The following is a 17,115-nucleotide window of genomic DNA, read 5'->3' as shown; positions in this document are numbered from 1 at the left end:
GGAAGATACCTTAGTTAGAAATGGTTGTAGGAGATTTTTTAGTTTGTTTTTCAAGACAGGGTTACTCTGTAGCTTTGGACCCTGTCCTGGAATTCACTCTATATCCAGACTGGCCTTGAACTCACAGAGAACCACCTACCTCTGCCACCTAAGTGCTGGGATTTAAGGCATGAGCCAACACTTCCTGGCTAGGAGATGGTTCTTATGGCCTAGGCTGGAAGGCTCCAAATAGCAAAGAAACAGAGAAAGGAATTCTGTGGTCTTAACCAAGAAAGTTGAGTCTATATACCACGTAAATTGTAACTGCAGACGCCAAGTGCTGTCATCTGGATCTCGTTTGAGCATCTTCTCAGCCCCCAGGCACAAGGTTTTGCTTGGCGCCATTTTATACCACTCAAGCATGGTGTGGGCTGAGATCAGATGGATCTATGACTTTCCATGTTGGCTGGAATTTAAAACCTTTGGAAACCAACTAGTTAAAATAGTTAATCCTGATTTAAAACCTTAGTAGCCTTATTATGTGGCACTTTTAGAAAACCAGTTAGAAAAGCAGCTGCAGGATGGCATCATCTAAGGTGGTCAGATTCAAGCACATCAAGCAATTGCTTTCACTCCTTGCACCAGACCTGATGTAAGATTTCCCAGGTCCTCTGGGGAAACTGAGTGGAAACAGAAAGATGAAAAAAATCCAGTGCCCAGAGAGAAATATTTTCTTATAAGGCTAAGATGGGGAGTTAGACTGGACCTGAGAATTCTTGGGAGGTTTGAGGCAGGAGAATCAAAAATTCAAGGCCATACTGGGCTACAGTATAAGGTCAAGGCCAGCCTAAGCAATTTAGTGAAACTCTGTCTCAAATAATCACAAAGATCTTAATGGTAGAAGCTCTTGTCTAATGTGTGTAAGAGCCTAATTCATTCCCAAGTACTGAAAACATAAGAAAGATGGGGACCCAGGCCTCCTCTGGAGGCTTCAGCTCACAAAGCTTGGGGGACATGGACAACTTGGTTCATAAAAAGGGCTTCTGGGAGAAGACTAGGCCAGGAGCATAGGCTTGGTGACAGATGGGTGATAGAAGGCAGATAGGGCATAAGGTGAGCTAGGAGGAATCTGAAGTGTGATGTCAAGGATATGGATGGGACAAGACAGGAAAGCAAAAAGCAAGTCAACTTTGGTGATGGCTTCCTTGGTAGCTTGGGTAGAAAGCACAGGCAGACCAGGGGACATGGACATTGCCTTCTGGGTCTATGAAGAGCCCAGCCAGCAGCAAGGAGGCAAGGTCCCCTGTTTTAAGTCATGAAGTATCAATGGTACATCTTGCCTTTCCAGGAGCATGACTAGCTATGACAGGAGTCAGGAGGGCCTCACCTGGAGGTAGAGAAACCACACCATGGGTCATGCACATGGCAGAGCAGAGCTCTGGACATGGTCTGGGGGTGAATTGGTTGCTGCATGGATGTCTTTGAAGATGGGAGTTAGGCAGAGAAGCAGAAAGACAAAGGGAAGGAGCTGGAGGCCAGGCAGGCAGGAAGCTGAGGTTCTGAGGTGGCACCTAAGGTTCAGTGGTTTGGGGAGGTGGTGGCACTGGAGACTGTACTAGATGGTTGTATTCCCTGAAAACTTACAAACTAAAGCCCTGACTCCTCATATGCTTCTCAGATCATGACTATTTTTGAAGCCCAGACCTTGAAAAAATTGATAATGGTAGAATGAGGTCACCAGGATGGTCCTGATCCAGTTTGAATGTTTTTTTTTGTTTGTTTGTTTGTTTTTTTGTTTTTTCAAGACAGGGTTTCTCTGTAGCTTTAGAGGCTTTCCTGGAACTAGCTTTATAGACAAGGCTATTCTCAAACTCACAGAGATCCACCTGCCTCTGCCTCCCGAGTGCTGGGATTAAAGGCATACACCACCACCTCCTGGCTCTGACTGGGGTTCTTGTAGGAAGAATAATCAGGACACTGAAAGATGTGAACATATGAGGACATCATCTGTAAGCCCAAGGGAGAGGCCTCTGGAGGAGTCAGAACTGTGATGCCTCCATCTCTGACCTCCAGTCTTAGAACACAAGACAATGAACAGCTGCTATTGAAGTCCAAAGCTTTTCTGTGGTGGCCTTAGCAAAGCTCTATCAGAGTGGCCTCAGTCAGGTGGGGAAGACCAGTTTCTGTGATGAGCATGCCTCCATCTTAGAAGCTGGGCTTCTCCCTGCATCCCATTCTCAAGCCAGATCTGCCACAGCTATTCTGGAACCCCAGGTTCCTCCTTGAGGACCTTTACCTAGGGTGATCCTCTGGCCAGGATATGTGTCATTGAGAAGGCCCCTGTTTGCACCAGGCATGCTCAGAGCAAAGGGAGTCAGTCCATAGGCAGATATTCAGAATCTAGGCCATTAAACATTGGGGCTGAGGAAGGAAGACAGAACTTGCACTTGGGATAGGAAGAGGGCTTAGGACATATGTGCTATGGGCTGAGTCACTTGTGGGCAGAACATGGTGGGAGCTCTACCTGTAGAATTGTCCCTTGGGGGTATGAATGCCACTGGATCTTGCCATGGGGAGTTAAAGCTGAGCAGTGATGCCTATTCTCTACAGAGAAGCTGGTGAGATGGATCCCTAACCCCTAGCCAGCCAGGGGTGAGCTAAGAAGGCATTTGGGCTCTGTTCCCTTTGGTAAAGAGAGGACCAGTGATGGGAGAGATGGGGGCATCTTAGGAAAATCTGCAAAGGGGTAGGGTCAGCATGGTTCAGATGAAGGGCATTAGGAGAAGACAGCCATTAGAAGTATCAGAGTGTCCAGGACCAAAGGTCAGTAAGATGAAAGCTGAGGGGAAGTGAGGATGTAGGGGTCAGTGTCAGCTACTTTGGGGGAAGATATGGGAGAAAGAGGATCTGCAGCTAAGCAGAGACAATAGTGTGCCTCCCAGTAGTTGACAACAGATGTCAAGATGGAGATGGACTGAGGCACTCAGATGCCTGGGGCCAGGGGAGTCTGGCATGTATTTTTCTTACTTGGAGCAGAAGAGTGATCAGGCAAGGAGGAGTTGCTGGGAAGTTAGGGGAAGGAGGATAGTCCAAACTTCATGTGGCTCCTGCATTGTGCCTACAGGACAGTTATTCCCCCAAGATGTGGACTACCTTGTGAGGAGAGGTCTTTACAGGCCTCTAATTAGAGGTGGGCAGGCAAATTATCTGATGTGAGAAGAGAGACTTGGTATAGTGAGATATCCACCCTGCACAGTGCGGGTGGGGTGGATACCTCATTACAACTTGGGGAGCGAGGAGAGGCAGGGGACACGACAGTAGGGCCTGAGCTGTCCCTGTTGGTCCCTCCTTGGTTTCCCTCAACCCCCACAGTCTTCAGAGTTGGTTTACAGATACACCCGGAAGTGTGAAAGACATACCCAAAGGAGTAAGGAGTCAGAAGTGCAAGGAGGGGGTGTATGGCAGAAGGCCCTCGGGCTGACCTTGAGTGTAAGCCCCAGGATGTGGAGGCCCAGTGGGAGAAGCAGTCTCTCTTGGTCCAAGCTCCCTCTCAAGACAATGGCAGGGTTAAGCATCCATTACAGGAAGGCCATGAGCCAGAGCAGAGACTGTGATGAGGGTGGGAGACAGACATTACAGGGACAAGGCCAGAAAAGAGCTGTGTACCAGATAGGGGTTGTGTAGAGGCCAGGCACTTATTGGAGGGCAGGTGTTCCAGTTTCACATCTGTTGCTGTGATAAAACACTCTGACAAAAGTAGCTTTTACACAGAGACAGTATTTTAGCATGTGGTCCCATTTCACAATCCATTATTGTGGAAACCCCACAGAGGCAGGGGCTTGAGGTCGCTGGACACATCATGTCCACATGTGTGTGCCTAATACTTAATTCACTTTCTCCACTCTTACACAGTTCAGAGCCTAAACCAGGCAACAATGCTGCCCGCCTTCGGTCTGGGCCTTCCTGTCTTAATTGATATAAACAAGACAGTCCCTCCCAGACATGCCCACAGGCTAACTTGATTTAGACAGTTCCTCTGGAGACTCTTTCCACGTGATGCTAAACTGTGTCCAGCTCTGTGTCCAGCTCTGCTAATAGGAGCCATAGTGTGCTGGCATCCTGGCATACCACAGGCACAGTGGACATGCAAACCCCTCTGCACCCCGAGGACCTCGCACCTTTGTCTGTTGATGCTTGGGAAGATCCCACCAATTATGAAGATGAGTTATGAAAATCCTATCCTGGGTGAGGGTTGTTCTTGGGGAAGGACTGTCCCTTCCTCTGGCAAAGCTTAGGTCCCTAAACTCATGTGTTTATAGAATTAAACACATACAAAACATTTTGGTCATTTTGGAAACTAACTAGGAGAAATGGCAGACTATAAGGCCTGATGAGTGCTCCAGGGAGGCCACGTGGAGAAGGTGGCTTCTTAGAATTAGAAGGCCACAGGGGAATTCTCTAGGCCTGGGCAGAGGCAAGCTAGCTGTTATGGTGCAGACTTCCCACAGACTGGTGACCAGAGGGCCAGTACTAAGGAGAAAGCAGATGGGAAGCACCCAGTATCCATTTCTCTATGCCTATTTTGTGACCTGTAAATTGAGGTCCAATGTTGAGGTGAAGAGGGGCTGGGTCACTGAGGTCAACTCTAACCCCCTGGATTCCAGGCTCTGGGGCCACATCAAGAGAGCTAGAGCTCATGGGCTTGTCCTAGACAGACATGGATGAGGAACAAGCTTACACAAAGCTGGCCAGGCCCCTGAATGAAGCTGGTCAGGTCCTAGTACCCCGTAGTGGGCACTGCAGAGTGTCCAGTGGAAATTCAGGGAAGTACAGGTGCCAGAAGGTATCTCAGAGGGATTCTGGCTACCTCTTGGTCAGGTGTGGAGTCCAGTCAGCCCCTTCCGAGGGAAGACTGTGGCCATACCCCATCATTCTCACCAAGTCTCCAAAGGACCCTTCTGTGCCTCACTGTCAGCATCTGGCCTTTGTTCCTGCTTTGCTTGGAGGTGGCAAGTGCTCTGTCAGCTTCTCTGAAGAATGGCCTCTGCCTGACCCACTAGAGCTTCCTTGGAGTGGGTGTGGCACCCCACCTCCACCTGAGCCCCCTCAGCTCCCTACTGCCCATAGCTCAGTCCTGAAGTCCTACTTGCCATGACTTATTCCAGCCTTTTGCTTCATTTGTTTCTGTTTAAGAATTTTATTGTTGGTTCCAGGCGACGGCTCAGTTGGTAAAGTACCTGCTGCGCAAGCATGAGGACCCAAGTTGGTTCCCTAGCACTCATGTAAAAAATCAGGCATAGCAGCACCGCAAAGACAGAGACAGGAATATTCCTGGGCTCGCTGAACCTTGTGAGCTATGGATTCAATAAAAGACCCTGCCCCCTCCCCAATAAGGTGGTGAGTGATAAAGGAAGACATTGTCATCAACTTTGGGCCTCTATACATGCACTACCAACACACACAAAGAATTTGAGAAAAGTTTAACTTTTTAGAAAACTATCTTATGCTTTCAGAAGTTTCCAGAATGAGAGTGGCTTGAGGGATCACCAAGTACCCTTCACCTTCACAGTCTCCTTTTACCTATCCAGGTGGGAGTAAAGAAATTCTAAAAGAACAGGTGTGCTTGCTTCTCTCTCTGGCCATCAGATTATTAAAACAATGGACTCCAAGGCATTGGGATTTTCCCAGGAGTCTCACACTGGGGAAGGGAAAGGATGAAGCCTGGTGCCAGCCAGAGGGGGAACTTGTCTCCCAGAGAGATCTCACAGAGTTCTGAGAGCTTGTCAGACCACCTTGCAGGAGAGACTGGAGCTGACAGTGATGGTCAGTGATGGGCAGGACCACACCTTGGCCAGGACTGCTTAGCTATGCACAGAGCTGCCCTCTGTTTAAGCCTGAACCTCATGTCCGGACCCTGAGGACAGACTCAGGAGTCTCTGGACCTTTTTGTCCCTCTTCCCAATGTGGCCGTACTAAATAGCTCTCTTCTCTGCTTTTCACTGTTACCTGTTTGAGGACCGTGGTTGAGTCTATGCTATTAGGGTTGCAGGGACTTAGGACTAAGAGCTCTGAGTAACAATGCTTACAACTTTCTCTGTCAGCCTCCTTCCCTCCCTCCCTTATTCCTAGAAATTTCACAATTTTATGGCCACTTTCCTGACAAGAAAGCAGTCTTCTGCTAGCCACAGAGCAGTTACCAACATAGGCAGTCTTTGATCTGCTAGTTTTTGTCCTGTGACTTGCTTCTACTCATTCTTTTTATTTTTTAATTTTATTTTGACCATGTGTTGATTTTCTAGCTGATAAGATATTCAACACCCATAACCACCTCCTGCTTTCAGAAGAGAATCTGATTAGAATCCAGTCTTCAGTCCTCATTCCTGGGATGTCCCAAAGAAAGTGCCTGCACATCAGACCCACAGCCTGAACCTGCCTGCCTTTGTACATGGCCATGTACCTACCACCCCATGTACCTACCCAGTCTCACCCCTACACATCTAAGCCCTACTTCCTTCAGCCATGTACTGCTGAAAAGTAAAGCCTTCCATTCCCTTTATGGCCATTGCTGTGCACACATCACTTGGGATGTCAGGGGCTCCTCAACTTTTGACACACTGTGTCCCCTGTAGGCATTTCTTACCCTTGTCTCCCCTACTTCCTCCTCTCCTGTCACCAGCCTTTCTCTTGTCTAAATGGACTGGGATTTACATCTCAGCCCAGATCCCATTTCTTGTTATTACTCAGGGAATTTGCACAGCCCTCCCTCCAGACCCCACAGTCCATAGCCAGTTTCTGCTGGAGCATGACCCAGGTCCCTCCCTCCCTTGGCCACTGAGTCCCTGTTCCCCACTTGTTCAATGTCTCTGTTAGCTTCTTCCTCCCATGCCCCACCTTACCTCCTTACAGGGACTCTCCACCTAGTGAGATCTTTTCAGAATACAGAGCCGTCGAAGGCAGCCATGCACTGCTCCATTCAGCCTTGTTGTTTTGTGGATGTATGACCTGCCAGCTGAGGCAGCCAGGGTCATCCCACGGGGTCTCAGACAGCATTAAGCAGGGCCAGAGCTCTGCACATTACCCTTGGGTCAGTCAGTTTGGTTTGATTTGTAGAGGTCTCTCATATTTCATTCGTTCACTGGAAAATGTAGTGAGTGGTCATAAATCTGCCATCCCACCCAAGAATTACATCTCCCAAGCTTACATCTATGAAGAGCTCTACTCCCATATGCCTCCTGCTCTGTGCCCACTGCCCCCATCAACCCCAGATAAACATAATCTGGAATTTTTATATTCGATATTTCTTTGTTTCAGGAAAAAACAGATTTTTTAAAAAAAATAATATTAATTGTCACCTTGACGGGATCTAGAATCAGCTAGAAGACAGACCTCTGGACATGTGGTGGTTTAAATGAGAAACATTCCCCTTATTTGAACTCTCGGTTCCCAGTTGGTAGTCGGTTTGGGGAGGTTTAGGTGGTGCACACAGTCTTGCTGGAGGAAGCGTGTCACTGAGGATGAGCTTTGAGATGAGAAGTCTAGCACCTCTTTCAGTTTGTTCCCTCTGTGTTGTGCTTGTGGTTGAGACCTGAGCTCCTTTCCTGTCTGGCCACCCTACCTACCGCTCGAGTCATGTTTGTCCCACCATGATGGACTCTTACCCTACTTTCTTCTGTGAGCTGTTTCTGGTCATGGTGTTTTAGCATAGCATCAGAAGACTGACTAATAATTGTCATGTCTGAGAGGGACTTTCTAGTGGAGTCACTGAGGTGGGAAGCATTGTCCTATGGGCTGAGCCGGAAAGGATGAAAAGGAGAAAATGAGCCGAGAACCAGCCTTTGTCACTCTGCTTCCTGGCTGCAGATGCCATGTGACCAGGCACACTTCTGCCACCATCCCTTCCCACCTCAAACCATGAGTTCAAACCAACTCTTCCTTCCTGAAGTTGCTTCATCAGGTATTTTGTCACAACAATGAGAGAAGTAGCTAATACACCCACCCAGTGTGTCTCCATGGCACTGAAACTTACTTGCCCAGAGCAAGGCCCACAGTGGTCCTGCCTCCAGCCCTCCTGGACCTCAGATGCCTGGAGTGCTGGATGCAGCCATATTGTTCCTGATAAGCATAAACCCAAGAGGGACTCAAGTTCACTATTTATCCCCAGAGCATCATGCTCAAGCCAGTCTGTTCCTTGCAATCACTGTCTATATGCTCAGCTCTGCAGGTACAAATCTGAGCTTGGAACTGTGTCCCTTAAGCACAGGTTCCTGCAGTACCCATTTTTTTCTGACATCACTATGCAAAGCTTCCCATTGAAGTGTCTTATAATCCCTGGCCCCTGGGTGCATGCCTAGTCCTGCTGCTCTGAATCTGAGCCCACCTGCTCTGACTTGCCCTGCCCAGCCCCATGGTGAGGCAGAACTGTCCCTAGAGGTCTGGCTTGCCCCTGTAGTAGTCAGTCTAGACACTGGGGAGAAAGTTTAGGGCTGAGGTTCTTCCTAGGATGGGCTTTGGGAGCTGGTGAGAGGAGCATGGTGGATCCTGAGGCTGGAGGGAAGCCAGGGAGCCATCCTCAATGACTTGCCTTCTGAGTATCAATAAACAACCTCCAGAGTCCCTCACAGCTCCAGAATGGGGCCGGGCAGCCTCTGCTGGGATCCCCACTGAAGACCTAGGACCCTGACAGGAATTCACACAAAGCGAGGGTGGGGGCACAGCCTCACCAAGATGACTCTTTCTTGTCAGACCTGTTTGGGATATTATCCTAGTTAGGCCAGGATCTGGGTCTTAACAAAAACAAGACAAATTCCCTTCCTGGCCAAGGTGGGGCCATGCTGGGCCTGCCACAGTCTTATCCAGGAAAAGGGACCCAGGTCTTACCAGTTTAGTACAAGTCTCTGGAGGAAGTGGGAAGCTACTGACTCATGTATACCTCCATGGGAAGGCCTGGAACCTGTGGCCCAGCTATGAAGTCAACTGCTGAACCATCCCAGGCCCCAGGTTCCTAAGAATGGGTGCATTATTGACCTTGTTAGGCCAATAGGATCCAGGCAATGAGACATCCAGGCTAATTGTGCAGGCTCAGCCTTACCCTCATCCCTCAGTGTTCAGAGAAGGGCAGGCACTAGGTAGAGTGTGTAGGAGGAGGCAGGGTTGATGTAGGATGAGTCTGGGGATGAACACAGAGGGTCAGCCTTTCAGGGTGGCTTCTGGCTTCTGGCAGAAGATAAGGCCACGAGAAGGGGCAGTGCTGGAGGAATGGAGACTGAGCCTGCCCCGGGGTGTGCCTGCCAAATCCTTTCCTAGTGGATGACTGTACCAAGGGACAAAGGAGCTGATCCTAGAACCTCCTACTCAGATATTGTTGGAGTCCCACGGTCATTTTTCTCCAGGCCCTGCCATGTCAGACAAGTCCCACCAGTGGCCTCCACACTGCTGATCACACTGAGCACACTGCTGGTGTGCTCCAGAGCAGGCAGACAGAACTAGACCAGACCAGTGGTAGGGATGTAAGTCCTTTATTGGAGTGAGGGCAGGTACTCCCAGCCTGGCTGTTGGGTGCTCCCCCAGTGGTGGGGTGGAATGGGGCAGTGGGCAGTTAGGACTCAGACTCAAACATCTTCTTCCGGCCTTCCATGCCAGACTTCTCCTCAATATTCTTCCTCCAGTCACCCACATCACGCAGGTCACGTTCCTGAGGGTAGAACCAGAGAGCCCTTAGAAACCCCTCAGTCTTCCTTCCCCAGACTGCCCTGGGCCTCAGTTCACTCTCTCCGCATGGGACAGTGAGTGAGCTCTCCCGCTTGGCTCTCCCCCGGGCCCTGGCCTACCTTCTCGGTGTCTTCCTTCTTGACCTGCTTCAGGTTGGCCCTCAGGTCCATGCACACCTTGTGCTTAGAGCCCAGCAACGCCTTCAGCATGGCATCAGCTGACATACGCACTCTCCGAAGCGGGGGCCTCTTGAACTTGCCCCTCAGGTCAAATAGCTTCTGGTTCATGTCTTCCAGCTGAGAGGAAGGAGCAGGAGCTTTAGGGGCCTGGCAGCCCCCATGCCCCCAGCCTCCATCTCATTTGGCTTCACCCCATGCCACCTTCGTATCGCCTGACCCCCTGACCCACTCGTGACCCCTGGAGCCAGCGGCCCCTCTCAGGTGCCATGCATCCCTCACCTCCTTGCTGCTCTTCTGCACCTTCACCTCCATGTCGTACTTCTCCTCCTCGGCCACATCGATCTTCGCATGCAGTTGCTTGCAGAGTTCCTGGGCGGGCAAGCAGAGCGTGGGTGGCCACGCTGACACTGAGGACCACTTTCCCCTCCCAGCTCTGCCCCACCAGGCCTGACCTGCTGAGGAATAGGGGTAGCAGGGCCTTGGGTGGTATGTGCCAGGAAGGTACTACCTGCACTTCAGACATGGAGCCTGGGATGTGCAGAGGTGGGCAGTGCTCTGACAGGTAGTTTTGCTTCTCGGATTCACGGCGGCTCTCCTCTTTCTCCAGTTCTGTGGCTGCGATCTGGAGCATCACACTCTGAGAAGCAGAGTGGTGGGAATGAGGGTCTGCAGTGACCCCCACCCCCACCTCTGTACCCCAGCATCCTCTCTGCATCAGCCCATTCCTACCTTCAGGTGCTGTCTCCGGGCCGTGATGGCCCTGTTGCGCTTCTGTAGGACGGGACAGAGAGGGCAGACTCAGGCCTTGGCTAGAGTACTGACTTCCTTGAAGCCCCATCTGACCTGGGGCTCCCATGGAGGCCACAGGGCCACTGTTCAGGGCCCTGATTTTTCCCCCAGTCCAGAGACCTGCTTCAGGAACACATGCCTGTGGTCCTGACACTTCGCTTAAGTGGCACATAAGGTTGAAAGGGGTAATGGGGTTTGGGAACGGGGAGGGTATGTGGCCAGGGCTCAGGGGCCATGGGCAAGGGAAAGCCTGGGAGGTTAGTGGTGAATAGAAATCAGAAAGGAGAAGTGATTTCCTTGTGATTAGGCCTGAGTCTCACTTCCCTCTCACTGGGCACCAGGCAGGCACTTCCCCTCTCTCCCCGGGAGCTCAGGGGGCGGGGCACTCAGGGACCTTGACAGGTATGTCTTCTGACTTCCGTCTCAGGGAACCATTATAGCCTGAATGGTACTCACCTCCTCACTGTCCCAGGAGGAAGAGGGAGGGGGGAGGGGGAGAGAAAAGAGAAGTTAGGCTGTGGCTCATGGGAGTAGCCATGGAACCTTGGGGTGGGTGGGGTAGAAGGGGTGGGCAGTATCACAGAGGGCAGGGAGATATGGAACCCAAGCCCTGGTGAGGGGACTGCAGTGTGGGAGGGTGTCACACTGGGTGCCACTTACTCCCCCATCCTGAGGTCTTGAGCTGTGTGCCTGTGGGGAGAGAGCGGGGAAGACGTCAGTGTCCTCTTACATGAGGCCAGGCATGGAGACCTGTGCTCACTAGTCCAACTCTGCTGTACCCCCAACTCAGACCTTCTCAAAGGGCAAGGATTTAGAGGACATCCCCCACCCCCACCCTGAGGGTGAGAAGTAAGAGGAGAAAGTGTTCCCAAAATGTCCCAGGCAGGGCCTGAGGAGCTGCAGCTGTCCCTGAGGGAGGGGTGGGGCTGGCCAGCACAGGTGGCTGCCAGAGTGAGCCTGTTATTTTTAACTCTTGCTTCTTTGGCTGGAGAAGTAAATACATGGAAGAAAGAGCTCTTCTGTGTGGCCTAGGGGCTCAGGTCCCCGCTTGCTTGACCCGAACATTCTCTTGCTTGTGTGTCCCCAGGGTCAGTGGCTGTCATCAGAGGCCCACTGAAGACCCCTGCCCCATCCTACCAGCACCTGCTGCTTTTCAATTCCAGATCTGCCGGAGCCCCCAGAGAGAACTGTCGGCCGCGGACCCCAGACCCCTAAGTCCCTGCCCAGGGAAGTCCTCCTGCAAGCTAGCCTGAGTAGTGCCCTATTCTCCAGCTTGAAAAAGATGAGCCAGGCCTCACCTAGAGTCTGTGCAGCAGGGCTGGGAGCGAGGTCAGGCAGGCAGCAGTGAGCTGGGATGGTGGGCCAGGGGGAGGGGTATAAATGGCTTTCCCTGGGCCGGGCCCCTGCTCAGAAAGGGCATGGAGTCTCCTCAGACCAATGGGGGCACAGAGAGGAGGAGAGCCTCCCCACCTGCCCAGTCTGCTGACCAGCCAGCCCAGGCGCTGGCCTGTCCAAGAAGTCTTGGGGTGGGGTGGCAGGGGGGGGGTTGGTTTGCTCTATTTATGTCTCAGTGACAAGTTCAAGATGCCACCCTTGTTCCTACAAGAACCCTCAGGACAGCAAGCATTACACTGCACGTGGGTCTCCAGGGTATCCACTGGGCTCAAACATCCATTGAAGTCTTTCTCCAAGGGGAACTTGACCTCACAAGTGGGCTGAACTGAAGTCATTGTCAAATGAATGGCTTTGTAGCTCAGCACCCCTCTGGCCACTCACTCCCTGCTTGGGTCCTTGGACTGACTGTTCACCACTTCAGTCCTCCTGTAAAATTGAACCCACCTCCAAAAGCAAGCAAACAAAACAAAACACCCAAACAATCTCTCTGGCCCTGTGTGGTAGTCAAGGCTCAGGGGAGTGATGCCTACCTCTTGTAGTAAACTTGCCTTTTTGCCCAGGGAGAGGAGCAAATGAGCCCCTGGACCAGCAGCTGGGCCTCTCCCAGCCTGCCACACACCCTGCCCATGGGAGTCTGTCTCTCTGCACAGGCAACTTGGAACATGTCCTTCCACCCCAGAAAATGGTGCCACCGCCCTAGGAACCTCTCTCTGACCCGTGGGGGCTCAGGGCCCTTGGTTGCCTAGGCAGGCCCTGCATTGCCCGGCTCACTGGGGCCAGGCCCTCACCCCTTTCCCGCTCCTGAACCCCACCCAGAGACACCCAGATCATGGCTTGGCCTCAGCCCTGCTGCTCTGGGGCCCCTGAGGATCAGGGGAGGGTTGGAACTGCTAAAGCCCGCCAGATGTGCTGGGATTAAGAGGTATATCACAGGCCAGGACTGCAAGCCCCCAAAGGCCCCAGAGCAGCTTCCAAAGGCATCTACTGCCCCCTGCTGATAGCACAGAGCACACCCTATACCACCATCCCTTATGGTGTAGGGGTCTCTTCCCCAAACTCTCCCTACCCACAACTTCCTCCACAGTTGCCCACCTTGTCCCCACAGAGCCAGCTCTAATCCTCTGCTCCTCTGCCAAGCCAGGATGGCAGAGAGGATGGTGCCATCTTCCCAAGGAAGATCTAGTAATCAGGCCTTCAGCAGAGGTTCAGGACTGGCAAATATGTCCAGCGCACCCCGCCCCATCCTTGAGAGGAGAGTGATGCCAAGATGTAGCCCATCTTGTGCCTCAGGTCCTCCTCACAGGATTCTATCAGGACACGTGAGTGAGAAAGAAAAGGCATTTATTACAGAAAGCTCGGAAGAGCCCGAACAAATGCCCACAGCTCCATTTGGGGAAACAAGCCTACAGTTCTTTTAGGAACGAAGCCTAGGAAGGGGCAGGCGAGGCTTCAGGGCCAGAGCACGGTCCACCTCCCTGGGGGACTGCAGGTGGTGCCACTGGGCAATGGGCCGTCTGGCATGGGCCAACATATCTGCCCAGTGCTGCAGAGGTTGGCCTGAAGCCCGGGGACCCAGCAAAACCTTGCCTACAGGCTCAGCCCGGAGATGCAGGCCGTGAGCCCAGATAGTCAGCACCAGGTCCACACTCTGCAGACATGGAAAGGGAAACGGTTGTCAGTTTGGTCCAGCACAACATCCCAAGTCACTCCACCCTTCCTCCCACTCCCCACCTGGAGCAGGCTAAAGGGAACCAGGAAGGTGAAGGCCTCATTGAAGTAGGGCATAGTTGTGCTCTTCTTAGAGGATGTTTTCCTCTTCTTCCATTTTCTCTGGTTTAACATGAGCTGGACCTTTACATAGGGCTCTGCATGGACAAGAGAGTTCAAGAAGGGTGTCCCATACATGCACGTGGGAAGGTTGAGCGCAAGGGCCCAGCTCTCTGTCCACCCTAATATAGCTCTTACCTGCAAGCCCTGGATTCAGGCCCCGAGCCTCCAGCACAACCACAGTCAAGCGGCCTGAGCTGGGCACGTAGCGCAGTGAGAAGCACAGCTCCCCCATCTGCTCAGGCTATGGGTAAGACATGGCTGCAGCTGCAGGGATCATCTTTGCCCTTGGGGTTTTCGGGCTCAGCATGTACAGCACCCAGACCTTGGCCAGCCCCCATAGCACAGGCAGGCCCCTGCCAGGCTCACCTCAGTGGTACCTGGAGGGCCCAGCAGGTACCAGCTCTCCAGGACATGCTGAGGGTCTACAGTGCTCAGTGGTAGCTGAATCTCACCCAGTAGCTCGTGCTCTGAGAACCGCTTGAAGTCCAACAGCTGCACCTTCAGGATGGCCCTGGGCAGCTCTGCCGGTGGGACCTACAGGCAGGGCTGTAAGCTGAATCCTGCTGTTCTAGCTGGCCCCGACTGCTCTACCTACCCAGGATAGACTTACCAGGAAGCAGCATGTCTCTTCAAACATGGGACAGAGAGTCCCACGGTGCACTTTTGTCTCGTGTCTTCTCCCAGCCTGGGTGGAAACGCAGATACGGGCATAGGGGTCTGCTGTTCCTTCAGCCTTCAAGTTTTCAGCCTGCCTCAGGCCCACCTTAATCTGGGGGCCAGTGGGTTGGCTCAGCTTGTGGGGGGTCCTCTTCTCATGTCTCCCTCCACCTGGCATTTTGCCCATCACACCCGGAGCCTCTGGGTCTGCTCAGTGGGACTTACCTCCTGGCTTCTAAAGTCATACTCCAGTGAGAGCAGCAGCCGCCCCCACTCTTGGGGTCCCCCAGAGTGGGGCTCCAGGCAGTCCACATCTGGTTGAACCTGGGGCAGATGAAGGTGTGGTCAGATAAGTATGGTTGAGACCAATCCTCAACCAGAGGCCTAGGCTCTTACACTATAAATCAAACCACCAGCAGCAGGCCAGCTCACAAAATGGCTCATAATCTCAGGGCAGCTTCCTGAGAGCAGCCATATCTGCCTTCAACGCGACATGTATGGAACTACGACTGTAGCTTCCAATGCCCCATGGACCAGCATCTGCACGCTTCTTGAATGCCTCCTCCCCCGTCACCTTTGTTCATCTCCTTCCTCTGCCAGGAAGGCCTGCCAGGGCTGCCCTGACCTCCCTAGCCTGGACCTTGCATTCCCCTCCCTGGAGTGAGCCAGTACAGGATTGGGCACGGGTAGATGCAGGCTTCTGCTCCTCACCAGGTGAGTAGTGGTGCTGCTACGAGCACTGCCCAGACCCACAGCTTCTTTGTCTTTGGGCTGCTTCCTGCGGCGTTGGCAGCGACGACGGCAACAGCAGTAGATGATGCAGAGCAGACAAGAGACCAGGAGGACTCCAGCAGCAAGAACGACGATAAAGAGTGCCCAGTGGGGCCCTGAGTCAGGGGCACAGGCTGCTGAAATGCCCCTCTAGACAATCCCCAACTAGACTAGACCATGCCCACACCACTCTTAGGGTTCCAGCCACTCACAGGGGATCCTGGTAATGAGATCTGGAATGAGACTGGGCTCAGCAGTGGTGTCACCTGGGGCTGAGGTGCTGCAGGGGTCTGGGACATGCCCCATCTTCCTGCCCCTATTGGCTTGGAGGAGACAACTGTGGAATCCAGGTCACTCGAGGGGGCCCTCTGACCTTTGTGTACTGCCTCTTCAGCTGGCAAGTACTGAGTCCACCCTAGATTAGAAGGCAGCCTAGGTGGCCAGGGGCAAGGGTGCTACTCAGGAAGGTAGGCAGAATAGCTGCCATAAGCTCAGCCTCTTGCCACCTTCCCCAGTCCCCAACCCCAGCCAAGTAGGCCAGGCCTGGGCAACCTGGTACCTACTTTTGCTGGCCCTTGCTCACTGGAACTATCTAACACAGTGCAGGAGGAGCTTTGCCCTTTTTCCTTGGACTCAGAGGACTTTTCTCGTTTTCAGGGGTGTCTCATTTCCTGAGGAAGACCCATGATAGCCCCCTGCATTCCAAAGATCTACCACATTCTACCAGGTAGCCCAGTTCACTGTAGCCTCAGGGCCAAGAACAGCTTGGGCCATGAGGTCATGTGGGAGGGAACTGGGGGTACAGGGCATAGGGCCACCAGCAAGCGCTCCAGCAAGCCTAGGCTGAAGGAGCTTTCCTGGCATGGGCATCAGGCCAGTAGTGCCTGGGGATGAGGGTGAGGCGGGAGCAGGCAGGGGCAGGGCATAGCTGGGAGAGATTGAACATTCCTCCACGCTGAATCAATGCCGGCCTAAACTTGCCTACCTGCCTGCTTGGCCACCTTTGGCATGGGAGTGGGAAGGAGAAGGCCATGAAGCTGCCTTGGCCTCTGTACCTCACCTGCCTGGGGCCTGAGGAGGGTACACACCTGGCAGGCTAGCTTCTTCTACCATGAGCAGGAAGGGTGGGGTCCCCAGTTTAGGGCTGGGAGCCACTGTGACTCCCTGAACTCAGATTTCCCCACTCCAGCTTCCCTAGATAGCAACTACTAGCCAGGACTTAGTTTCCAAAACTTGGGTCTACCCCACTGTGCTATCCCCAGCTTAGGGCTGGGAGCCACTGTGACTCCCTGAGCTCAGATTTCCCCGCTCCAGCTTCCCTAGATAGCAACTAGGGAACTTAGTTTCCAAAACTTGGGTCTACCCCACTGTGCTAAACGAGCCTGTCAGCCCTCCTGCCAAATGTAAGCCCAGACTGCATACAAGTTACTAGACTAGCCTACCCCTCCAGGAGTGACTAACTGTGGGGTCAGATCCTCTTGCTCCTGTACCCTCAGCCTGGAATCTCCGATATGATTCCAAGGGACACCCCCCACCCCGCAACATCAGTGCCTCACTGCCTGGCAGGATGGAGAGAGGCAGCCACAGCTTAGAGAACCAAGAAGCATCCACCCCTCAGTGATCATAGGTAGCTGCAGATCAGGAGGGGACCAGGTTCTGTCTCCCAGATTTCCCTTTAGGGGTCCTGCACATGTGGATCCATGAGCTTTCCAAGGATGGCCTGAGGCCGGAGCCCTGAAGCTGGCATGGTCCTGGAGCAGAAGTGCAGAGGGTTATTACAAGAAGCCATGATGACAATGGAGAGTGG

The 17,115-nt window shown here is 52.8% G+C and overlaps 2 protein-coding genes across 2 annotated transcripts; both read right to left on the bottom strand.

Moving 5' to 3' along the window:
* Window positions 1-9,478: 9,478 nt before the first annotated feature.
* Tnni2 (troponin I2, fast skeletal type) lies at window positions 9,479-10,722 on the bottom strand. The gene is made up of 6 exons (XM_051192141.1): window positions 10,710-10,722; window positions 10,596-10,663; window positions 10,375-10,503; window positions 10,146-10,235; window positions 9,807-9,983; window positions 9,479-9,670 (listed from the first exon to the last, which is right to left on the bottom strand). Exons 1-6 carry the CDS (start codon window positions 10,720-10,722, stop codon window positions 9,575-9,577), a joined length of 573 nt encoding a protein of 190 aa, XP_051048098.1. The 3' UTR covers window positions 9,479-9,574.
* A 2,579-nt stretch (window positions 10,723-13,301) lies between these two features.
* On the bottom strand, window positions 13,302-15,651 carry Syt8 (synaptotagmin 8). The gene is made up of 8 exons (XM_051193439.1): window positions 15,521-15,651; window positions 15,249-15,424; window positions 14,763-14,861; window positions 14,491-14,649; window positions 14,247-14,414; window positions 14,016-14,121; window positions 13,782-13,915; window positions 13,302-13,698 (listed from the first exon to the last, which is right to left on the bottom strand). Exons 1-8 carry the CDS (start codon window positions 15,612-15,614, stop codon window positions 13,465-13,467), a joined length of 1,170 nt encoding a protein of 389 aa, XP_051049396.1. The 5' UTR covers window positions 15,615-15,651; the 3' UTR covers window positions 13,302-13,464.
* Window positions 15,652-17,115: the final 1,464 nt, after the last annotated feature.

The sequence above is a fragment of the Phodopus roborovskii genome, unplaced genomic scaffold (genome assembly GCF_943737965.1).
Source record: "Phodopus roborovskii unplaced genomic scaffold, PHOROB, whole genome shotgun sequence".
Taxonomy (NCBI): Eukaryota; Metazoa; Chordata; class Mammalia; order Rodentia; family Cricetidae; genus Phodopus; species Phodopus roborovskii.
This window is presented reverse-complemented; position numbering and strand designations above follow the sequence as displayed.